The sequence below is a fragment of the Cyprinodon tularosa genome, unplaced genomic scaffold, assembly GCF_016077235.1.
Source record: "Cyprinodon tularosa strain WSP-4 unplaced genomic scaffold, ASM1607723v1 ctg175, whole genome shotgun sequence".
Taxonomy (NCBI): Eukaryota; Metazoa; Chordata; class Actinopteri; order Cyprinodontiformes; family Cyprinodontidae; genus Cyprinodon; species Cyprinodon tularosa.
In genome coordinates, this window is record NW_024038574.1 from 359,070 (window position 1) to 385,501 (window position 26,432).

Consider the following 26,432-nt stretch of genomic DNA (forward strand, 5'->3'; position numbering starts at 1 on the left):
TATCCTAAATGAGTGCTGGAATAATGACTGGATGAAAAGCCACAGGATTCTAATAGGATTCTGAGATGGTCTTGGGACCAGCGTGGTGATGCGGGAGAACCCTTGCGCGTGACGAAGTGGCTTTGAAATTAGGGAAAAACTTTTGGCGCTTTTGAACAGATTAAACATGGTGATAACGGGCAAAAGGGGCCATCTGTACGTAAGATAGAAATAAAACAAGGGCCTTTCCTTTAGAATGATTCAAGATATTTGTAAGATCGATGTGGAAACGAAGATCCGAAAGAGACAAATGTCGGGGAGGATCGAAACGACTATTAGTTGAAGTGAAGCTAAACCTGATTTATGTAGAAACTGGAGGAAGTAAGCACGAATGAAGAAAGTGGGTTAGTTAAGGATGAGTTCTTCTAGCGGAGGAACGGGGTCGGAAGGAGATCGGCAGAAGGACGAAGATGTGGAAGGTCTGAAATTTAAAACGAGAAAGAGCATCAGCAGCATGGTTAGAAAGACCAGGAACGTGTCGAGCAGAGATGATGGAGTTGTAAGAGACTGCTTGCCAAGTTATGCCTCTAATGAATGGCATGAGAGATTGAGAGGAGGAGCGACCTTAGAGATGGCGTCAACGACTGCCATGTTGTCGCAGAAGCGGATATGCACATTCTCCTCCAAAGCGGGCCCCACAGACGGCAAGCTATGGCTAAAGGTAAACCTCGCATAGCGCAGATGACTGAGAACTAGTAAAAGAGGGAGGCCATGAACCAGCAAACACCTGTCCTGAAAGAAACCCCCCAAAACCTACGGATGGCGCAGCATCCGTGAAAAATTGGAGCGTGTCAGCGTTTGAATGATGTCGTCGAAAATAATTTGCCCTTCCATTTACAAGAAGTCTAGCCCAGAAGGAAGGATCGGAACGGCAACCTTCGTCCGGAGAAACCTAATCTAAGAGAGAGGGAACAGAGTAGCTAGGTCAAGCAGTCGGGAAATGAAGGAACGACCATGATGCGCACAGCAAAATTAAGGTGACCAAGCAAAGAAGCAACTGACGTTTGGAAATAATTGATGCAGAGCTATAAGACTGAGAAATCTCACGAATCCGAGACAGCTGTCTGCGGGCAGGGATGCCATCATGGCCACTGAATCAAGAGCTATGCCTAGAAACACAATTTGTAACAGGGCCGATGGTTTTTCTTCGGACAGGGGAACACCAAGTTGGATAAGAGCTTTTAGTTTAAGGAGTGAAGAACTGGGCTGATGGAGGGAGGATCTATGCGTAGGAAACCATCCTGAGATGAAGAACGCATGGCAAATGAGTAACATTAAGGAGAATCCAACACAGAGCTTCTGAGATTGTCAAACAGAAAAGGGCAGCTCCTGCAGCCGAAGGTGAGACGGACAGCAAAGTAGAACAGGGACTTCCATTTAGCCCCGAACAGGTGCCATTGAGAAGGGTGAATGAAAATAATTTTGTCTGCTTTGGCCAGCCAGGCCCCTTGGCCGGTGGTCTTAATGAGAGAAATAGCGTGGTCTACAGAAGCGTAGTGAAGAGAAAAGGAGGAAAGAGGGAAGAGGCTATTTATGGAGGAGTGACGGCCAGAATGAGGGGCAGATAAGTCCAATATGAGCCTCTTTTTCCCGGAATATAGCGGGTAGCTACCACTAGGGGGCTCACACGAAAGGGAGCAAACAGAGAATATTTGAAAGGACCAATCGTGAAACTCTTGGACACAACTTGTGAAGCATCTGATCTACGACGTCTGGTTCTTTTAAAGCGGATTGGAGATTAGGGGAGACGTGGGGGGGGGGGGGGGGGGGGGGGGGGGTAGACTCCGAAATGAAAACCTTGAGACAGATCGGTAAGAATGAAGTTGACGAAAGTGCGGTCGGATGATGGGTAAGAAAAATTGCCAATTCAGAAATAATGATGGGCGTAAAAGATGACGGGCTATTAATGTTTGAAGGTACGATTCTCATGAACAGAACACGACAGGGACAGACGGACTTGGGATGCGCATCCTAGCAAAGCTGCAAATGTGGAGAAACTGCAATTAGGAAAGGTGCATGTACTTTCATTAAACTTATTACAGATGGGTCTGGAATTGAATATCTGGACGTTTCTACCTCGGCGATCTGTGGGCTGGGCAAGTGTAGAAGAGAACGGAGGAGGAATAGATTGAATGCTAGACTTAAAGGGTATAGATGGGCAAAACGCGCTCGGATGATTTGAAACAGCTGTAATGTCACCGACTTGATGTTCAACTTCACAGGAGGGGAGGGTGAGTGAAACTAAATTAACATATTTCCCTTATATAATATTGGAACAGCAAGAGAAACGTTACAATACATAGAAATATATAAACTGCCTGGATGGAAAGGGCGGGGGAAGCATAATGAGCAGAATGAAAAAAAAGAAAATTATAATAGAAACATGGTTAGATACATCTTACCTAAAGCTGGCTCAGGCAAGGCGAAGGCGAGTGTGAATGTAGGAGGAGGAGAGAGGGGATCCCGCTGCGAAGCTGAAGGCAGTGATGACGTGGCAGTGTGGGGATTTCCCAAGGCTTGAACACGTGCAGACAGAGTCTGAACGGACCGATTTAGAGAGTCCAGGGTGGAGCATAGAGAAGCCGAAAACTGGTCAACTGCGGGAGGATTGTGGAAGGGTGGAGCCGCTATGGATTGAGAAACTGATATGGTGGGAACATCTGAAGAAGGACCTGAGTTTGCGTCGGAATGGAGAGAGGGACCGGGCGCTATGGCGGCTGGAGCTGGGACGTTCTCTGCTGCGTTTGCATGACCGCTTACGACCCCTGGAGCGCAGTGCGGAGGACGGAGATGAGAGAGCGGCTAGACGGGAACTTCTTCGAGCCGGAGGATTAGAGGTAAGTTGATTTGTCTGAATCAAAGTCCGACATAGGAGCGATGGATCTTGCGCTTGTTGAAGAGCAGGCCTAGAGATGATTTGGAGTGGCTTTAAGTGGAGTGCTGGAAGATGATTGGGCAGCGAGGAAAGTGGCTTGAAGCGGGTTGGCTGCGTCGGAGGCAGATCAGCCTCAGATTGAATGGAAGTAATCAGAGTTTCTTCAGTTGAATTTCCGCCTTAGCTTCATCACAATAATTAGGAATAAATTAAATTCATATATTTTTATTTCAAAGAAATAGCAAAAGGCATGGAATACTTTATTTCATCTTGATCATTATGAATTAGTCAGTTGGTTTACAAAGAAAATTCCAATTAAAATAAACTGAGTTTTGTGGCTTTGATTTGACGGAATGTGAATGAAAAGAAAGCCTTATAAATACAAGGAAGAGCGTGTTTTCACAGGTATATTAAAGAAACGGACAAATATAAAAGGAAATGATTGTGTTGTTTTTCTTTCCTTTAAAAATAAATTCTTAATGATGCTTTTATTAGTTGAATGAAGAAAAAGTTTGTTTTGCAACAATACAAATAGTATATCACACAGACATGGCGTGCTGGACAGGAATCTAATGATGCACATATGAAACAAACCAATTTTGATCTTCGTTTTTTGTTGTTGTGGTAAATTGATTTCATCATATTCAATTTAAAATCAAATAAAAGCAGGCATTTTGAAAGCGTAGAGACATTACCTTTGTAGCAGGACCCCTGCTGGATTCCCAGCAATGACCTGATACTCAGACCACCACCTTGAAATAGCATACCATTAAAGCTGAAATGAAGCTTCCTGATATGAGTGGCTCGTGTCGGCAAACTGGCTTCAGCCCACACAGCTCATTATTTTTAATTAGCCCCACCTTTCTAGCTCAGCCATTTTATGAGGGAGCATCATTAAGGACCGCATGCTCATTTTTACACACAATCATATGTTTGATGTTGAGTTGAACGCATCAGCTTATGTAGGTCTGCAGCTGAGAAGCGCGGACATTAAACTTTGACGATATCTTTGTAAGGTTGCTTTTTGTCCGGCCAGTCTCCAGACAGCATAAGTCGTCACTAATTATCTGTCTGACAGGCTGATTTGTGTTATTTTGTAACAGTAGTTTTATTTTTAATGCTAAGGTAATTAAGTAGAAACCCTGTATATCTAATGAGCCGTAGAAACCTGACTCCAGTGTTTATCTTCAGTGGCCTCTTTGAACTTTTCTCCTCCATCCAGTCTAAAGCAATCACACAGATACCTTTTTTCAAGGCTTCCCTGTCAGCTGTAAGTGATTTTACATGTTGATTTTTTATTTTTTTTTGGTTCATCAACATGCACTCCAGAATATGACAGTTAAACTTACTTAATAACCCGTTAACTGTCATGTACATATGGGATGTATGTTCTACCTCCTTATTGGCAGCCTCATAATCCCATAATAATCTAATAATAAGGCTACCACTAATTTTTTTTTATATGGCAGGCTTAATCCTCCCAAGGGTTAAAGAACAGCACCTGATTTCTTTTTTACTTTTTCAGGTGTTTCAGGTGAGGCCAGTTTACACTGTAAAAATTGTCTTAAATTAAGTGATTTACCCTTAATTTGAGCAGGTAAATAAGATGATTTGCCGTGAAATGAGTATTTTTACTCTGAAAAAAAAAAAATTTGATAGTATGCACTTCAAATAAGACAATGTAATTGTTTTTTTCTTATTCATCCATCCATTTTCTTACATGCTTAAACCCAAACAAGGTCGTCTTTTTTTCTTATTTTAAATGTAAATTGTCTTGTTCCATTGGCAAAGTGTCCCACTTACCTCCTTAAAGAAAAAAATGCACATTTTAATAAAATAAATGACATTTTGTTGCAGTGATGAAGGTTATTTTGTTTCAAAACTATTTGTGCTGTCATGCACTGCAAAAAATTTAAATCTAAATAAGTAATTTGTTCCTAAACTAAGTGCATTTGCTCTTGAATTGAGGAGGTAAGTGAGACCCTTTGACAATGGAACAGGAGAATTTACATTTAAAATAAGAAAAAGCAACTGTATTGTCTTATTACAAGTGCATATTATCTAATTATCTTATTTTAAGAGTAAATATACTCATTCCATTGGCAAATCATCCCAAATACCTACTAAAATTAATGTAAAATACACTTGATTTAAGGAATTTTTACTTATTTCTAGATTGTTTTTGCAGTGTGATTTTACCCAAAGATCTGACCCACATGCAGAAGACCAAACAGAGAGACAAGGGAAAGGTTTACCAGGTTTATTGTGAATTGGTAGAGAAGAGTCCAGTGCTGCTCTGAACTCTGGTGAACCGGGACTGAAAAGTGAAGGAGAAGATTCTGCGGTTAGTTCAGGCTCAGTGGGAAATATGTGTCTTTGATTTGAAATAGGGAATAAAGGCAACAGGACTCACGTTTCCAGAAAAAGGTGTATTTCTTTGAATCCAGTTGGTGTGGGTTGTTCCAGTAAAAGACTTGCTCGTTGGAGGGCGGACAGGGTTTAACCAGGTTGAGGTGTTTCCTTGAGGAACGGAGGAGCTGACTGCCACTTAGATTTCCTGCGGTACTTGAACTGTTTCTTGTGGAGATGAAACCCCTACTCAGAGAGAAGCCCAAACAATCCTTGGGGAAAAGTAGATCCAAACCACCTGTTTGAATCCTCAGCTCAGTTTGATGCTCAGAGAATCCTTCCAGGGGGAGATGGTCCAAAACATCCAGTTTGCAGGATGGCTTCCTGCCAAGAGGCAAAACTCAGTTTGACTCAGCTTGGCTAGAGAACCCAAAACTGGCAAACACTGTGGCGTCGAGGTAGTGGCAGTCAGCAGCTTAAGAGTCCTCTGGTAATGAGGTAACCATCCACAGGTGTGTGAGAGGACCAACGAGAACCAGGCGCCACCTGGTGATGGAGGAAAAAAAAAAAAACAACACAACCCACACAAAACTGGATTTCTAACATGTGCATTGTAAGTGTGAATTTCAAGTTGTAGAGAGAGTTACATTCTAAGTTTTGTATCTGTAGAATTAAAAAAGAAGCCGTGTTTGAATTTGTTTTGCACCACTTGTTTTAGATCAACGGTGGCAAAACTGAATGGAAGACATTTTTCATGTGCAACTCACAGAACACAATTTGTTAACTTGTACTCCAGAATTTGAAGAGGTGTTTGTAATTGTGACAGGTTAAAAAAAATCTACAATTACAAAACACAAAAGTTATAATGCACAAATAGTTTTGCAACAATAGTTCTGGATCATTTGGAGCAAAACTGAGAATGTCAGAGTTTTTTATGTACAACATGTAGAATAGATTTTGTGAACTTTGTGCAAAATTTACGTGTAATTTTTTTTGATTCTACAAATACAAAGATTAGAATACAACTCTCTCTACAACTTCAAATTCACACATCCAATGCATAAATAGTTTTAAAACAAAACAACCTTCATACTAATAACCTACATCAATTAAGTATCTGTGATTAGCTATGATATAGTAATGCAACATCCTCACCAACAGCAAACAGATTCACTACAGAATAATAATAATCAGCCTGCTGTTTGCCTTAAGGCAAGCGTCAATAAGGAGTAGTGAACTATTGCTTACTTTTGAAGCCACTGTTTATGGATTTTTAAAACCAATATTTTTTAACTAGAAGTAGAGGCTATCTGTTTAGCAATGCTAATGGTAGCTTAGAAAATGGAAATTCTTTTTTTTCTGTTTGGTTATTGATTCTTTAGGTTGTCTGTGATATTTTCACAGTAAGAGAAATCTGCCTCTGGTTATAATATTTAGATGTTTTTTTTTTTTTTATTCTACAGATGCATTCAATATGAGAAAATACACCCAGAGTAAGATGACCTTACTTTTATACTGCCTCTGCGACTCTTATAATTCAGCATTCACAGCAACGCTTGTTTTTCTCTGGCTGCACAAAGTACTGTATAATATAACAGACTTTAAAACAGCCCGGTACAAGAAGAAACAAAACCAGACATGCTTTAGATGAAAACAGATTATCAATGTGTGATTTTGTTTCTTTATAATAAAACAAATTAAAAATAAAATCATTTTGTTATGTGGTGGCATTAGAAACTTCTAGAACTGGAAGTGACCGTTATCCCAGTCCCACTCTCTATTGAGCTTAGATGTAAGCTGCTTTATAGAACATTTTCTGCATAATTATTGCAGCCTAAGCTTATTTTATCATATGAAAAGTGGAATGTTAACGGCTTTAATTTGAACAACATGTATTCAGTCGTATTTGTGACGATGTTCTTCAGTCTCATTTGAAGTTCCTTATGATGGAGCCAAAAAGAGCTGGCAATGAAAATCTACTGTTTGCTATCTGTTAAAGACTGCTTTAAGATCAGAAAGTAACATTAAACGGTCATTAAAAATCATTAAAAGTCATTAAATTAGAGTTTCTCATTCCTGTATAAACCCTGTTAAAGTAAAAAACTAATTTCTGGTTATGAAAATTTGATTCAACTCTATCATCTGCAATCAAAGGTGTGGATGGAAGCAGCCAAGGTAATATTTCTGTCCAGGACCGCCGCACATCCAGGAACAGGAACGTACCAGATGAAGCTAATATGACAACAAAGAGTACAGAGAATATAAAGTCAGGGGTTGAGCCAACAAATGTAAAAAAAAAAAAAAAATGTAAATCCCTTCTAAATCGTCCCACAATGGGGAAATTCGTTCTCTGCATTTTGACTCATCCCCTTGGGGAGCAGTGGGCTGCCATTGTGTGGCACAGGGGACCAGTGCAAGGTTAAGGGTCTTGCTCAGGAACCCAGAGTGATAGCCTCGTGAGACCATCCTGATCTCGCGCGCTTTCAAGGTTACACTTGCTAATCAGTCTGGAGACTCTCCGTTAAAGAAAATTTGGAGCCGTTCACCAAACGAACGTCCAATCAGCGTTGGCTTTGAGGCGGGTTGAGGTGTGACGCAACGAGAAGCGCGACAGTTCAGTCTAAAGAACATGGCGGCTTCAGCCGATGAAACTAGCATTAGCGTGGCTATCAAGCAAGTTTTATCGGAATTACAGAGTATTTCTTCACTGAAAGAAGAGCAAAACACTGCTCTGGAGGCTTTTCTCAGAGGAAAATATGTTTTTGCTCTTCTCCCAACTGGTTTCGGCAAGAGTTTGATCTATCAATTGGCTCCTCTTCGTCGTCGCTCTGTTAGTACGTCATATGCTTCGTTGATCTGATTGGTTTATTTGGCCCGTCTATCACCAACATAGGCCAATCAGCTAACCAGTATTTCGCCCCTTCCCAAAATTACTTCAACGGAAGGTTTCCAGATGATATGCGGAGCAAATCCATCTGGCGGAGTCAGGTTACCAGAGTGAGGCTGTTGGAGTACTTGCAACCTTCTCAGACCACAACCTCATTGCTCTTAACCACTAGGGTAACACTCCCCAATACTAGAATTTTTTAATAGAGATTGAATGAAGCAGAAAGCCTATAAGTGGTCCCTATGTCCTCCACCAGTCTGAACCTTAGACTTAGACTTATACAAACTTTATTGTCATTTTGTATGCAGTGTATACAAAACCAAATTTCAGTAGATACAGCTCACAACAGGGAATTGAGCAGTGAACAGTGAAATGAATATTGCCATTTATAAAGTCCAGCAGTGATCAGAATGTAAACATTGTAGGAAAAAAGAAACCAGTCTAAACATGATGGTGGAAAAGGGCATTAATATGAAAAAGTTCAGTGCTGTGCAAAATAAATATGGTGCAAAATGCAGTAGAACATTGAGTTGTGTCCTATTTAAAAGGACTATAAAAGTTTCAGCCACATTGGTGGTGCAAAAATAATGCTGCAAGTGTGATGTAGAGTCCAGTTTAGAGTTCAACAATATGATGGGAAAAGAAAAAGCTGTTACAGAACCTGCTGGGCCTGCATTGAATGCTGTGAAGCCTCTTCCCAGAGGGCAGCAGGGAGAACACTCTATGGTGGGGGGGTGAGGGGTCATTGATGATGTTATGGGCTCTAGACACGCAGTGCTGGGATGAAATGTCTTTAATGGAGGGAAAAGAGCCCCCATGATCCTCTCTGCTGTTCTCACCTTCTTCCAGTCTGAGGCGCTGCAGCCTCCACACCACACAGTGAGACAGCTGGTCAGAACGCTCTCTATGACGCTTCTGTAGAAGGTGGTGAGGATGGATGGGGGCAGGTGGGCTCTCCTCATCCTCTGCAGGAAGTACATGCACTTCTGTGCCCTTTCAAACATGTTATTTACCTGACTAAGATAGAAACTATGCAAAAGATGCATAAATGTAACAACTTATTGAGGTTGTTTGGAACAGTGGTGGTTATAAAGTCTTACAGCTGCTGGGTGGAAGGATCTGTGATAGCGTTCACTGGTGCATTTAGGGTGCAGCAGTCTTTAACTAAAGCAGCTCTCCAGTTCTGCAGCAGTTTCATGCATGGGGTGGGAAACATTATCCAACAGAGATGTTAATTTAGTTTGAATCCTTTTGTTTCCCACCTCCTGCACTGAGTCCAAAGGGCATCGAATCACAGAGCTGGTCTTCCTGATCAGCTTATCCAGCCGCTTTCTCTCAGCTAAAGATAAGCCACTGCTCCAACAGACAGCTCCATAGAAGATGGCTGATGCCAGTCATAGAAGGTCTTTAGGAGCGCCCCCTGCACTCCAAAAGACCTCAGTCTCCTCAGAAGGAAGAGTCTGCTCTGACCTTTCTTATAACAGCCTCAGTGTTGTGAGTCCAGTTTGTTATTCAGATGAAGTCCATTTAGCAGAAAATCCATCTTTGCAACTGTTTCACCAAGCCTCACTTCATCCCAGCATCACATACTTCGTTTTTAGAGGATTAAAGATAAAAGAGCAGATTCAAAGACATTCATTTGGCAAGTACAAATCTCTAATCAGGAATTAGGACCTTCATAATAAGATGCAAGGAAGAACATTTTTTTTCTTGTTAAATCTTACAGATATTTTTCCTGACGATGCAAATAAGGGGCAGATGGGATTAGTTTGAAAAATGTGTGGGGTCGATGCCTTTTTGGAGTAACATAAGTAACCCATTTATCCCGCATTAGGATGGACGCGGCACTTGCTCGCTTTGATGATGATCCGTGTGAAGGCTTAGATGGACCGCAGGGGGCTGAGTGGATTCCAGGAGAGCAAACAGATGTTCAATGCTTCTCTACTGAGGTGTTGATGACATGTAGAACCAGAGACTGTGACAGTTTTTCAAACTACTTAATATATCTGAGCTATATATACTTTTTCCTAATGATACAAATACACAGTAAAGAGAATAATCTTAAACGGCCAATGTTATGAGTAAGAACAGGGAATTTGATTAAAATGTTCCATCGCAAAAAAAAAAGAGGAGCAAACCAAGCATCTTTGAAATACTTATTTAGGATTTTAACTGATTGGATAAGATAAAATGGTACATGGTTGTGAAATGAAAAGAAATTATTATATTTTCTACTTTGATTTTCATGTGTTTAAACTTTAAATGTTTTTTTAATTTAGCGTTAGTCAGTTAAGAAATAAAAACAATAATTTTCGCTGCGATCCCCGAGTCTGGGAGCGGCCATTTTTGCCCAAATATAGTAACTCCTCCCTCCTGCCATCTTCCTGCAGTGACGTCACGGTGCGGTAAGCCTAGCGCCATTCTCCCCGCTTTACAAGCAAAATCAATGGGAACTACTAGACACATCTGCAATCAACAACAATTATTAAAGATTTTCAGAGGACTTCACCATTGAAATTCACCAGAGCTATAGTGACTCTGACAATGCCCACGTGCATGGCAGTTGGATGTTGGAATACATTGGGTAAAATTAAAAAATTGCGTTATTTCACCTTTCCGTGTAATGATCTCAGAATGTTGGACCCAGAATTCGAGGCAAGAGAGGCAGTGGGAAAGTTCAAAGCCTTTATTATGAACAAACAGGTGAGCGGGGCTGCTCATCAGCTGCGGGGCGATTCTCTGAAGAGATAAAAGAATACAGGTCAGTGATTGGATGTGGAGCTGAATGCGACTTGAAGCAAAGTCACTGACCGGATTCAAAGTTCAGTCCGTTCATGGAGAAAAGAGTCGAATCCAGATGGGAGGTTAGACCAATGTTTGCGGCGGGCGCCGCCCCCAGAGTTCCTAGAGAGCGAGCGAAGCAGGCGCCAGCCGACACCGATCAACGGCACAGTCCAAAGAGGAAATCCAAAGCCGGATTTAGAAGACAGGTCAAGGTTCAGAAGCCGGTAGAATCCAGGAATCAGTCCAAAACAGATCAGACAAACAGAGCAGACGGGGGCACGGCAAAAACTCGGGATCCACAAGGCAGAAACGGGTCACAATCAGGAAAACAGAGCACACAACATAAATAGCAGAGGAACCAGGTGGAAATGATCGGCATTAATCAGCTGCTGGACCAATTAGACAGGGGAGCAAAGAGCAAAGGAAAAACCAAACCATCAGCGCCAAGATCATGACATCACGATTCCTGATCCTCCACGGACGGCTTTGTCGTTGGATTGCAAACGTCAAGAGGGAGGATTTGCCATCGAACTTCTGGCCAGAGAAAAAACACGTAATATGTAGCCAACATTTGGAAGAAGAATGTTTTCAAGATGACTTGGATAATAGCGCTTTGTGACAAACAGCAGATACAACACTGGGACTTGATCAACAGCCGATACCGCACCGTGACGTCACTAACCCACCAGTAGGTGGCAGTAGTGTAGTAATAGTGACAGTATATAATAATTTCATAAGTACTTTCAGATGTATGAATCCTGAGTATGACCGGACTTCTCCTTTAAGGAAACCCCTTTCTCTGCGGTTAGTGTGGCTCAAACTGAGATTGGTTGAACAGAGTATGTGAACATTTATATCCAAGGTTTTCCTAATTCAAAGTCTGTTGTAGTGACAGCTGAGAGAAAAGGCGGAGTTTTTCATTTACTGATCATCTACCTTCTACCCTCAAGAAGGAGATCCTGAAATGAGCTTCTCTTTAGGGTGTCATGGCTACCCTGCAGAATAGCAGTAATATTTTCCACACTATTTCTCCTTTCCTTTCTGTGTTTAGCTCAAACCATTTGCAGAAAACTCCTCCCCATTAAATGATGGTAAAAACAACAAATACACCAAATATATTAAATAATTTATCATCCATAATTTCACATCATAATTCAAGGGGGAAATATGAGCTATTTTAGATTCAAATTAAAGAAAGAAAAAAAAATCTGCATAAATAAACACATAACAGCACAGCAGCTCATGTAGCATCAGTTTCACCCCTTTTGTTTTTTCCCTCTGTGCTCTTTGTTCCTAACAATAGTTTCTGTTTCCTCAGGACTACGACGACAGCTATGGAACTGCTTATGATGACCAGGGATATGAATCTTATGACAACAGCTACAGTAATCAAGGACAAAAGTAAGTTAATGGTTTGTTAAGTTATATCCAAAATGATTCATTATTCTGCTGGTTTGATTTATTTATCTAAGACATTTCTTTCTTACGCCTTTTAATGGCACCTATAGGCAAATATGAGATGAAATAACACCTTCAACACTGTGGATTATTAATTTGTCAATGTTGTGATACTATTTAATCAGCGCATTCATGGAATAAATTCACCACAACTTCCATTCAAAATATAAGGTTATTAACAGAAATCATTCAGCTCCAAGTCAAACATATTTCCGTTAAAAACTACTGACTAAAAACTACTGAAACTAACTAAAAGACTAAACCTAAAGAGGTAGGAAAACATGGTTTAAAACCATATCACAGTTTAGGATGGATTTTTTTGTTTGAGAACCAAAGTTTATCTTTGTCGCTAATTTAGAGCGATTTTAATGTTTTCACACCAATTCACAATGCAAATCCATGAGATGAATAAAACATTATTTGGCCAAATAATGTTTTTTTTTAAATGATTTGCTTAAGCGGGAACCAATAACCTTTAGTTAAATGATTCTTTACCCTCTTTGAGGATTCATTATTAGACGTTTGGTCATAATTTGGTCATCAAAATGTAATGAGCATATAACATTATATCAGTGTTTAAACTCTTGCTTGTCCAAGATTCAACAACAGCTCAAAATATATTATTGTAGCATTGCGTACCATACAATCCATCCTGTTAGCTTTGTCTTTACTCATCAGTAAACACATAAAAAATCATTAAAAAAATATTATATATATATATATATATATATATATATATATATATATATATATATATATATATATATATATATATATATATATATATATATATATATATATATATATATATATATATATATAATATAAAAAAAAAAAAAAAAAAAGGCTTCTTTAGGTGATTTTCCCCTCCAGTCCACCTCTGTACTGTAAGTTTTTAAACTCTGAGAAATGTGTTGCAAATGGTTTATTTTTCCAGCAGTTCAGTTATGGAACGTCAAGCATCACAACTTAGCCTTGGTCATTCTGGAGATCTGGACTGTGGGCCTGGGTCTCCGTGGTGGTTTCCTCTTCCAATGCGAACCCCCGGGCAGCTTTACGGAAAGAAAGAGAAATCCTGTATGGTGTTGCAGAGCAAAGAAGAGAGCCCTCACTATTTTATTAGCAGAACTCCATCCTCTTCTCCAGTTAACATGTTAAGATGAAACATGGACATTGGTCCTCCATGTCCAAAATTATTATCATGGTTTATGTCCCAACATCAGGGAGGGTACAAGTTTTCCTCCACGTAAAAGTAAACAATCTCCCTCTTGGTGAATTCTTCCCCAATCTGAATGTCGCCCAATTAATTAAGTTGCAGTAAGACACCACTTCTAAAGGAAGAACAAAAAAACTGTTTTTCACATCTTTAACATTAGCTGAAAAAAAAGAAAAGCGCAGTTAAGCTAACTGCTTCCTGTAGGGGTCATTCTAACATAGATATTTGCTATCTGCTCATTTCCACAGTCAAGGAGGGGCTGATGCATTATTCAAGGGAATATCGCTTTGGTCACAATTTTGAAGAATCAGTAGAATTATAACATAAAAGCTAAAAACAAAGTTAATGTTACAGGTATAAAAAGCTTTAAAGGCTGTCTTGCCATCACCCTAATCAGTTTCAATTCATAACTTTGGCTGGGCCATTTCTAAATGTCAGCATTTCTTTAAGACAAAGAAAAAAGAAAGTATTATTTTAAAACAGACGTCCCCAAAGTCGGTCCTTGAGGCCCGCTGTCCTGCAGGTTTTAGAGGTTTCCCTGCTTTAGCACAGCTGATGATGATGATTGCAGTTGAGGAAAAGCCTGTTAATCAGCTTTCAATTAAAGCTCAGCTTTCAATTAATCAGCTGTGCTGGAGCAAGGAAACCTCTAAAACCTGCAGGACAGCGGGCCTCAAGGACCGACTTTGGGGATGCCTGTTTTAAAAACCTCCTTTTGTTTGGATTTTTGTTATACAATTGTGACTAGTGATGGGGTTATGAGGCGTCAAAAAGCGTTTCGACGCATTGGCAAACTGTATTGATACTTTTCCATACTGTGTCACTAAATATTGAAACCTGCTGGACATTTAAAAACACTACATGCAGACTCTGACAGACTAAACTGATTTGATTTCCTATATTAAAATCATATGCTTTAATGTATATTTCAGATTTTCGTTTAAATTGAAAATATGTTCGAAATTCTCAGATTTTTTGACAATCCATACATCTGAACAGATAACGAGAACATTTAAGTGAGCATGTGGGACTAGGATTTATGTATTTATTTATTTAAGATAATAACTACAGGAAGACAGCAATGCTAATTTGGATAATTTGAGTGATAAACGAGAGGAACAGGATGACAGGATCTATTTTTTCTCGATTAATTTGATGATAAATTGCAAAACATCAGATTTTTTTTCTTTGGCAGATTTGTTGCGTTGACAGGTGAGCTTATAAACACAGTTTAGTGCGTAAGTCCGTTGGAAACAGCTCCTTCTTCTTTCTTCTTTTTTGAAACGAGACGTCCACCGAGACAAGGTATTGCTGTTAGAGCTAGAGACATCGGTGTTGCTGGATCCATTACTAATTGTGACCATGAGACGGCTTTAAGGGTGAGTGAACATGTTCTGCATCAAACTTTAAAAAAAAGAAGATGTTTCCTTTTTTAATTAATATATTTCTGTTTTTTAATTAAATTTGGTAGCATCTTTGTAGAACAAATTGCACAAACTTAAAATGCCCTTTATATTTTATTAAAAAAACATACAATATAGCAGCCAAAAGACACAGTTAAATACACAGCGCTGTCAAGATTAAACAGATTTTAAAATGGGAAATCTGAATCACAGCTTCTACCAGTCGATACCAAAAAATTCTGACCTTAAAGGAATAGTACACCCAAAACATGATTAGCCTTGATAGCCATGATTATCCTATACACTACTGTTTATGCTCTAAAAACATTCTAAATGACTTAGTTTCGAGTAAATTCTGGATGCTACCCACTCAGGACACTTGGAATACATTGGACGAGCAGTATGGAGGAATATTGACACGTTTTTGTGGACTTTTATGGACCTTTCTGTCTCGGGCACCATAGACCTCCATTATTTGAATGTCAGCAGACAGCAAGAAGCCTCCCAGATCTCCAGATGCATTTGAGATATCAAAAAAGTACTCCAGGGTGTTGTTCAGCATGGGGGTGAGTAGAAAATGAAGGCTAATCATGTTTTGGGTGTACTATTCCTTTAAACTATCCTCCTTTTTTTATTTTCATTGGGAAAAAATGTCTTTACTAATAAAGAAAGCATTCCTGTGATGACATGCAGCACACCTGTTCAACGCAGCGTTGCTAAACACGACAATCCATCAACGTCTGGCGGATTTAGCCGCGGTGGTTTATGCTTCCAGTTAACCAGAAAAAACACACACTAACATGGATGATCGTTTTTGAAACCTAATCAGTGGAACACGCAGAAAGAAGCCAGAGAATCCGAGGGATTAAAAAAACATGACGCTGCACACAGAAAGGCCCCAGCCGAGATCTCAGCACTGATTTTATGCCATGTTCACTTTATTATGCCTTTCAGAAGTATTCCCACTGCTTTAGCTTCTTTATATTTGTCACATTAACCATATTTAATGTGAGTCTTATTTGAAATGTATGTGATAAACAAACACAAAGTAGTGCTTCTGTGTGAAATTAAACGAAGAAAATATTTTCCTTGTAAAGATATGAAAAATATGGCGTGTATTTGTATAGAAGTATCTACTTATAAATCTATACTTTGATTAAAACAGCTACAGCTGTATGTAATCTAGAACACGACAAACTCAAGTTATTTCTGCCTTTCTTTATGCCAATTCACTCTAACATATGATGAGGAATGCCTCAAATACCTTATTAAGTTTCAATCAAACAGCAGTATAAGCTTTGGTTGAATGTTATTAGCAAATTTTCTCTCTTCAGAGCTTTAAAATTATCCTGATCTGTCAAATTACATAAATGTTCTGTTAAATAATATAATTATATATAGGATCACTGTTTGTAGTCGTAATGTGACCAATCTGGAAAGGTTGAAAGGGGCATGAAATAATTTGTGATTCACTTTATAATCTAGTCGTCCAGATTTAGTTTTGGTTTGCTTAAATTCACCCAGGTTTACAAAAAATTCTTGTTTGTTTTGTTTCACTTTTGCATTTTGCCTTAAATATTTCATTCAGTACAACTATGTGCCTCAAAGGATGAAGTGATTTATTCCAGATCACTTAAGAGCATGAAGCCTTATTTATTCAAATCATTTCCTTAAAAACTGGTTGAAGTCATGTTTTTGTTGTTTTTTTTTTTTCCCCTTGGATGTAATCGTTTGTAAACTAAAAACGTTTTTTTTTTTTTTTTTTTTTGCAAAATATTAGTTTTTTTTTTTTCGTATAATCAGCTCTGATAAAAAAATGTTCAGTCTTAACACCTCGGATTAAATGTGTGTCATCTATCGAGCTGAAACACAGAATATTGAACAGTAAAGAATAAAAAAAATATATTTTTTTTCCCTTCCAGCCTAAAATTATCTATTACTTAATTTAAAATATTTTACTTAATATTTACCTAACTGCTCTTCCTTTTTTATAGAAGTATTAACAAAAATTGTTGTTCGAACTGAACTTTAGATTTGGTTAACTGTCATGATCTTATCTAAAGGTCTGACCCAAAATGCAGAAGACCAAACAGAGAGACCAGGGAAAAGTTTTAACAGGTTTATTTAGAATATAGAGATGAGTCCAGTGTTGCTCTGAACACTGTCTAACAGGAACTGGAAAGTGAGGGGAAGACACTGCGGGTAGTTCAGGCTCAGTGGGAAATTTGGTTCAGTGGGATGTTCCAGTGATTGTCTTGTTTGATGGTGGGCGGACAGGGTTTACTCAGTCTGTGGTTGTTCCTTGGTGAACGGAGAAGCCGACTGCCACTTAGATTTCCTGCGGTCCTTGAACTGGTTATTGCTGAGATGCACCCCCTACTCAGAGAGAAGCCCCAGACAATCCTTGGGGGAAAAGGTTGATCCAAACCACAAACTTGAATCCTTAGCTCAGTTAGGTTCTCAGGTTAGACTCTGCTAAACTAAGCATGGCTAGAGTACCCTGTGTTGGCAAACACTTTGGCCTCGAGGTAGTGGCAGTCAGCAGCTTAAGAACACTCCACAGGTAATGAGGCAATGAGCTGCAGGTGTGCAGGGAGGCCCAATGAGGAGGGGGCACCACCTGGTGGAGGAGGAAAGGGAAACACAAAAACACACCACACAAACTGGATTCCTGACATAAACCTTACATGGTGTTAACATTCTGAATAATTCTGTAATTACAGTAGCCGGTGTGTGTGTGTAGGTGTATTTGCATAGTTGTAGTATATATAGGATATATATGACAATAAATTCACAATATTACTGGATTAAAGAAGTAATGACAGAAATAAAGCCACAAAACCAGGTAATAATATAGGTCTATGAGAATAGAATGATAGCATAACGAGATTAAAGTTGTACCATTACCAAATCAGTGTAATAACAGTACTAGAATAATGTCAAAATGTCACAGGAAAAAAAATTTACTTTAGAAGAATATCATTGCAATATTACACGAATAATGTTATAGGCTAATATTATTGGATTAAAGAAATAGTTTACTTTAATCCAAACTCTTCCCACTGAGTTTAGATACTGGATTAAGGCTCCAATTGCGATGAGGTTGACCAATAACTACATGGAAAAATTAATCTTATCTTTGTCTCATTAAATTATGACTTTGCTTAAATTTTGTTATTACTTTATTTTCCAAGTATTATGACTTGATCTTGTAAATTAAAAGTAGTCTTAGTATGGCCCTATTACCATTAGGTTCTTAAATACCTGGTATTGAAGAATCATAAGTATCTTTGTAAATAAAGTAGCTAAACTGCATTTAGGAGGCGTCATATTTAGGAAAATTGTCGGAGCGCTGATTCAGCTTCTATCTTCTACAGAGCTGCCATCTTAAAAAAAAAAGACGTTGAAGTAGTTCCGTAAAAATTCAAAAAATATCCACTGGACTTGGTTTTCAAGATTTGAAGACGTTTCGCCACCTCTCCAGGAAGCTTTCTCAATTCAAATGTCTGGATCCGCAGTGAGTTTGAGTCTTATATAGACAACGCCTTGTATCGCTTGGAAACATGCAATAGAAACCGATGAATGGGTCGTTAGTTCCATCGTTAGCCTGTAATATCTGAAACTGTATGATTCTAGGGGTCGGTCGTTAAAGGGGGGATTGTCATTAAGGGGGGGATTGTCTCCTGTAATACCTGAAACCTGTCTATGATTGTTAAGGGTTGGTCGTTAAGGAGGTATTGTTCACCGGCTGGAGCGGGTAAGTCCCTCGTTCCTCTGTGATGGGGTGGGGGGTTTGGTGATATCTGGAAGGGATCATGTCTATGATTGAATTGTATGTTTTTGGAAGCTGGAATCTCAGTCCACCACCTCTGTTTAAAGTTGTTTTTTCTCTCTTAACATAGATGGCTTCCTTCACGCCCCTCTCAAACCACCTATTTTCTTTATCCAGAATATGGACATTCTAGTCCTCAAAAGAATGTCCTTTGTCCACAAGGTGTAGGTGTACTGCGGAGTCTTGTCCAGAGGTGGCCGCTCTTCTGTGTTGGGCCATGCGTCTGTGGAGAGGTTGTTTGGTTTCTCCAATATAAAGATCAGAGCATTCCTCACTGCACTGAACAGCATATACCACTCCGCTCATATTTGGTCTGGGGGTTTTATCTTTCGGATGCACTAGCCTCTGTTTAAGGGTTTGGTTTGGCTTGAAATGTACTGGGATCTTGTGTTTGGAGAAAATCCTCTTGAGCTTTTCAGACACTCCAGCAACATAAGGGATTGTGATGTTTTTGCGTTTAATTTTCCCATCGCTGTCTTCTGTTGCGTGTCTTTTGGATTTCCTTGCTGATTTGATAAAAGCCCAGTTTGGATATCCACAGTTTCTAGGAGCATCTTTGATGTGTTTCTGTTCTTTTTGCTTCCCATCTGTTTTAGTAGGGACATGTTCTGCCCGGTGTTGTAAGGTTCTGATGACTGAGAGTTTGTGTTCCAGTGGGTGGTGTGAGTCAAAAAGAAGATACTGGTCTGTGTGAGTAGGTTTCCTATAAACTTCAATGTTTAGGCTTCCATCTCCTTCCATGCTCACCAGGCAGTCCAGAAAGGGTAGTTTGTTGTCCTTGGCATCCTCTCTGGTGAATTTGATGTTGCGGTCAACAGCGTTGATGTGTTTGGTGAAAGCTTCCACTTCCTCTAGCTGGATTTTGACGAAAGTGTCATCCACGTATCTAAACCAGTGGCTTGGTGGTATTCAATTGAAAGTGTCTAAAGCTCTCTTTTCCATTTCTTCCATGTAAAGATTTGCTACAATTGGTGATACTGGAGATCCCATTGCGCAGCCATGTTTCTGTCTGTAAAAATTACCTCTGAATTTGAAATAGGTTGTGGAAAGACAAAGGCCCAGTAGTGTGCAGATCTGGTCCGGAGTGAAATTAGTCCTGTTGTTTAAATCACTATCTTGTTCAAGACGTGTCCTGACTGTTTCCACTGCCTCTGTTATAGGTATGCATGTGAAAAGTGAAGTAACATCAAACGATACCAGGGTTTTTCCTGGAGCCATCCTTAAATGTTTGGCTTTGTTGGCAAAGTCTTTGGAGTTTTCTATGTGATGTGGTGTGTTCCCCACCAAGGGAGCTAAGATATTAGTAAGCTGTTTAGCAATGTTGTATGTTACTGAGTTAATGCTGCTGACAATGGGCCTGAGTGGTGCCCCTTCTTTGTGAATTTTTGCAAGTCCATATAAGCATGGAATTTCCTCCCCTGGATATAATCTGAAATAGGCTGTGCTGTTAATTACCTTGTCTATTTCAAGTTGTTTGAGATAGTCTATTATTTTCTTTTTGTAGCCGCTGGTTGGATCTCTTTTCAAGGATTCATACGTATTAGTGTCCTTCAGTAGAGTGATAATTTTGTCTTGGTAGTCTGAGGTGTTGAGGACTACGGTGCATCTTCCTTTGTCTGCTGGTAATATGGAAATTAAATTAATCAATTAACCACTTTGGGAGGATTTAAATACAAAAAAAAAATAATACAATAAAAGAAAGTCAAACTCCAGGTAATCACACATTAAACAAAGTTATTTTGTGATTTAAAGATGGATGTAATTAGATTTTTCCCAAATTTTGCCAATTGCCACAAATAGGGCTCGGGATCCGCGTTGCATTTTGGGACGTGGCGGCCATATTGAGGGCTACCCGAACATTCGCATTCTTTCAACAACGTTGTTGTTGAAAGAAAAGACGTAGAAGTAGAGAGAAAAAAGATGTTAAAATCCCGAAAAGGATCTGGACTTTATCGGGACACATTAAATAGAGAAGCCACGGACCGGTATGTTGACAAAATCAGCATTATTAATAATTTGGATCTATACGAAGTTCCAAACAATGAGTGGAGCACCGATGAGTGAGCGCCTATACTTCAAAACAGTTCTGAAGTTACAAGTCCTTGGAGTCTCATGTGCAGTTCATGAATGGATGGGTTCACGAGCTGCAGATTATAAAGCCAGCAAACAGTGGGAACACAGTAATCCATACAAAGGTAAGCTGTGCTTAGACGGGCTCTGGAACCTGCTAGTTTAGCAACTGCTAACCGCTAATGCTAACAACCACTCACGCATGTAATGTACTTTTAACTAGCTGCTATTTGTTTCAAAGGTGTAGTTAGTAACGTTAACGGTCAACCCTCCCTAAACCCTCCGGGTTTCTCACGTATTTGAGCCTTTTCTCGCTGCCGTTTTTATTATTTTCCCGTAAAAGATCCCAACTTTGAAGGAAAGAAACAAAGTAGGCTATAAAATAAAACCGTGTATCTTTAACTTACCAGTATCAAAATGCAGGGAACACACTCTCATTGACATCGGGATACTGTGGAAAGTTATGTTCGGTCGTCTTTCAGCCGCAATCCAAGCTAGCCGACGACTCTTTATCTCTGACACTTGGTCTCCATGGTTACGCCTCCAGGCAGGAAAGCAGTGGAAAATTAACCCATTTTCTTTGTTTTTCCCATGGCGATCATGTGTTGAGCTAGCCTGACGTAGTCCGACTCAATTCTAGTCAGAATATGAGTCTGATACTGCTCCATAGAGCTGTGATTATGGGGCGTGTTTCGAACGAACCAGGAAAAAAAATGCCTCTGCACTCAATTGGATAGACCTACAACCAATAAGAGCAACGGAGTGCGTGACGTATGTTAAGCGAGGCATAGTTGTTGTCCACAAAAATCAAAGCGTGCAGTTGCACGCCTATAATAAGAAGATGAGACTTGATCGCGTTTCTCTGTTCCTCTTTTAAAATTAATTTGCTGTCGATATCTTCTAGAATAGACCTAATAGCAGAATCTACTCACCTAAACTCTCCAGCGGGAGCCATTATTGTTGTCACCCAAGCGCACATTGGTCACGTGGTTGATTACGTGACTGTTGGTCATCTGTCCATCATTGTATAAAGCCCGCCCTGACAATTTGATTGGATCGCCTGACAGTGGGCGATAATACTCGCGCTACTATGGAGCAGAGCCAGACCGAACTTCCCCGACCTCAAACTTTGTGGGCGGGACTAAGTTCGGAATGGCACCCAGGCTAGTGTTGAGCTGTTACAGCCCACAATACAGCAACGGTTTACCATGGTTGAAATCAAATTAAGGTGAAATTAATCAAATTAAAACACGGCTGAGAGGGAGTACAGTACGCGGTAGTCATAGGCAGTAGCATGAGCAGCGGTAAAAGAGGCATAAAAGATGGCGGCCATGCAAGGTGCTTACGTCATGACGACCAAGCCCTATACTTTCAATATGTGTATAAATCCCTGACTCATACTGCCTGTTTTGTAACTATATATTTTGAAAATCTGTTTGAAAATAAAATATTCAAAAAAGGAAGATGTGGGTAATCTATTATGATATTTAAGTTTCTGTAGCTCACTTTTCTTTGTTTTAACCCTTTATAGGGCAAGTTGTTGTTTTTGATCACTTGCATACAGCTTAAGAAATTGAGTCCCCCCCCATCCCTCATTGAGGTCTAGAAGCACAAGATCTATATCATTTAACCATTCAACAAAGATACTGCTACATGGCTCTACATCTTATTTTGGCATTTGACCAATTAGATGAGCCCTTGAATGATATATTTACCTACTGTAAATTAAGTTGGAAAAACAAAGTTAAAAAGTCAAGAAAAAAAGGGAAAAAGCTAATTGAAAAGTTACAAAGCAAAGTTAAAAAGTTAATAATTATATTTATATAAGTTATATATATATATAAGTTTATATAAGTTTATAAACTAAAAACTGTAAGTGCCTGTAAGTCGTTATTTATGCCTCTAATGTTATGTTGTACCAAAAAAAAATAGGTTTTATTTACTCTCAGATTGTTTTTCATTCATTTCTTATAGAAGCACTTTTTTTTATTACATTGACATTAATATTTTCCATCAAAATATCCATATTTTTTCAATGTCAAAAAAGGTAATAAAGTCTTGTCCTTGATTCCAATAACACTATTGACTTCAATTTAGATTTTCAAAGTATTTCACTAAGTGCCCTTAAACAAAGCGGGGGCCAAGTGAGAAAAGTTAGGAACCTATTGCACTACAGTAACTCAGACAGAAAAACATTCATCATTTAGTCACTTAATCAACACTTAGCAGTTTACTTTCACCGCCGATTACACTAGATAAAGATTATTTATCTGACTCAAGTCCCAGAGCCTGAGTCCAACAGAGTCACAACTCTGCATTTTAGGAGCAACTCTGCTCAAAAGCTCTATGAACCATCACTTTCTCTAAGAAAAAAAAAATCTTACTTTCTGATCTTATTCATCTGACTATCTCATTTATAAACAAAAGGTTCATAATATATCATCTTTGTCGCTGCTAAGAAGTAATCTATTCATAGCTTCCTTCTAATACGGGCAGCACTTTGTGATAAAAATACAGTCACTTGATTCATCTTGAAAATATCCGACAATCCGAGCTGCGTCGTGCTCATTGTGTTTGGCACGTCATTGCAGAATAAAGTACCACAGGGGGATGCGGTTCCTTTCAACACAGGGTCATGCTCAGCTAAATGCAGAATATCGATCTTCCTTATAACCATGCAACAATCACACTCTCTAAGCCGCACAAGGTCAAAGGCTTTTGTCTTTTACTCTTTTCTATCCACAGACAATGTGTTGGACATTAATGTATGCCAGATCGCCATAGAACGTCAAGAAAAAAGAAAAGCTGTTGCCACATTTAAGGTGTGAAAAATTCACCTGATTCAGCAGCAGCTGGAAAATAAATAAAAAACGGCCCAGGAGAGAAAACAGCAGCATCCTTCTGTCTCCCTGGCTTTTGTTGAGGAGGGTGGTCGATGTTTTCTTTTGTGGAGGTGTCAGGCCGTATGTCACCTGGGCTTCATCCATCTTTTCTACCATCTCTCTCTCTTTTTGTCTGTTCAATATCACACACACTCCTCCGCCTTCTTGACCGGAAACTTTTTTCTTTTTTTTTTATGTCAAAGTGTTGGTGCTCGGCGGGTGAAAGCGCTCGCTGCGGGGGAACACGGTTCCGCCTCAGGAGTCAGCAGCTATTTTCCTTTTAAAAGCGGCCCTGTGAATCACGACGGGGGCTGTTTTGGTTGCCGGGTTTGGTGAGCATGCAGGAGGGAAAAGAGAGTCTGTCATGTAGATGCTGGAGGCTGGGTGGACTTAAAGAGATTTTCATGTCCGTTGTCTGGCGGGAGACGAAGCGGCTAATAGAGCCCAGACATAGAGGCCGTTCGCCTCCAGAGACGGCTGATTCACTTACTTCTTCTCTTATTTGTGTCCTTTTGTCATGGATTTGCTTGGAAAGCTGCTGATACTGCAGGCCGACACTGAGCACGTGCGCTTCAGAGGGTTCATGCAGTTTTGATGAGTAAAGATGGAGTGATCACATTACCTTTGTTTACCCATGAACATGAGGTATTTCTAAACCTATAAACCTTGCTATTTATTAACATTGTATAACATATCAGAAGAGGCACAGAGGGCTGTGAAAAATGATAAAATACCTTAAATTAATAAAAGAAAAGCAGCTTATAATAATGATTTCTTTCATTAAAAGAACAAACCATCCAAGCTTTTAATATACCGTATTTTCGCGACTATAAGGCGCATATAAACATATTTTTTTCCCCTCAAAATGTGCGGCGCGTGTTGTTACTGCGGACGTTGTTGAGACCACCATGAGAACGTTAAAGGGGGAAGTGTGGGCGTGGACACAAACTGCCGCCTGTGGTGATTTTTAAGAGAAAGACTTTGCCTAAAGAGACTTTTCAAGCTGGAGTCGTTATTAAGGCAAATGAAAAGGGCTGGATGGAGGAGATGATGAAAGAGTGGCTGAGGGAGGTGTATGTAAGGAGACCAGGTGCTTTTTTGCACCATAAACAAATTTTTGCTGCACAAACCAACACAAACAGAGCTGAGTTAATTGACACCTATTTCGTCTGATTTGAAGAAGGTGGGGGGCTGGTTGACCTTTGATGACCTCTAGAAATATTTCTTTATATCTTTAAAACGATAGCGGCACAAACGAAAATTTTTGCTGCATAAACGTAGCACAGACATTTGACACTAATTTTGTCTGATTTGAAGAAGGTTGGGGGGCCAACTTCACTCAGGTCTGGAGAAGGTGTGGAAGCCGGAGGGGGCCGGGTGGGTGGGGATGTTTCAGCATTTTGGCAGGGAAGCTTCTAGAGTGCTCTCCTCATTTCCTTCCCACTGGGATGAACGTCTGAACACTGGGACGTAACTCAATGGTAAAATAAATTATTTTTATTTCAACCGTTGCGTATATTAGCTGCACATATGAATGAAGATGCTATGACCGAAAAAGTTGATAGACAGATGACCGCTGATATATGATTGCCCGAATTTAGCTGTTCAGGCTCATGTAACTAACTGGCCTGCATAAGATAACAAAAAAAAAACAGATTTTAAGAAAGGATTTTTTTTTTTCAAATAGAAATTTTCTTAATTTTGAGACAATATGGTCTGATAAAGAATTATTTAACATTTAAATATAACTTCCCTACGACTTAAGCACTAAATTTTAATGATGCTTGATACAAAGAAACTCTGGTATTCAAAGCATTAAAGATGCAAATAGTGTTAATATTGAAGTAGAACATCATGAACATGTACATTCATAATCCAGTAAAGGGGGGACGGATGAGGACTGTCGACCATCTGAGAATCTGATCCATCATCTGCAGCCTTTCTCAGCCCCTCTGTCTTCATTCATGTCTCTGTCAGTGAACCTTTATTAACGATCTGGGCTCCAATTGGGCAAATTCTCTCTCTTCTCCTGATTTTTTGTTCAAAATTAGTGGAAAGTCAAAAAAAAAATGTTTGTTTTTTAGGATGACAGATCAAGGTATTCCCATTGAAAAGCCTCTTAAAAAGTCTTACTTTTGTCTTCTCAGTACACTGTGTATTTTCCTTAAACTAGAAAATAACTATATATTGTTTTTGTTTTAATTGAATAGTTTTTTTCACATGGACGTCACTTTTGCTGCCTCTCTTTCTTGTAGTCGAATGAGGATTACTGACCTTAACTAAAGGCAGTGATGTTCGCAGAGCTTCACATGTTTAAGGGCATTTTGTGATCTCAGTAAAGACCTGCTGATGCCCTCTTTGAATAATTTTGTTAGACTGACCCCTTTTGGACAGGTTTACAACTGTTCTGTTTTCACTAGTTAAAAACAACTAGCCATGGTTTGTTTGGAGACCCTAAGCCTTAGAAATATACCGTATTTTATTCTACTTTAAGTGATTTCTTATTTCTCCAGCATTGATGGAAGAAATGTAATTCTGCTTTTGAAAAGATGCAATTCAATTGGACTTTGTTTCCAAGTTTGAAGATGTTTCGCTTCCCCTCCAGGAAACTTTTTCAATTCAAAATGTCAGGAAAAG

The 26,432-nt window shown here is 39.4% G+C and overlaps 1 protein-coding gene across 2 annotated transcripts in view; it reads left to right on the forward strand.

Annotated features, from left to right (window-relative positions):
- khdrbs3 (KH domain containing, RNA binding, signal transduction associated 3) overlaps positions 1 to 26,432 on the forward strand; it is a 278,856-nt gene that overhangs the window by 207,122 nt on the left and 45,302 nt on the right. For both annotated transcript variants that reach the window (XM_038281752.1, XM_038281751.1), the window contains exon 7: positions 12,253 to 12,335. In XM_038281752.1, the coding sequence (XP_038137680.1) occupies positions 12,253 to 12,335 (83 nt within the window). The remainder of the gene's footprint in view (positions 1 to 12,252; positions 12,336 to 26,432) is intronic.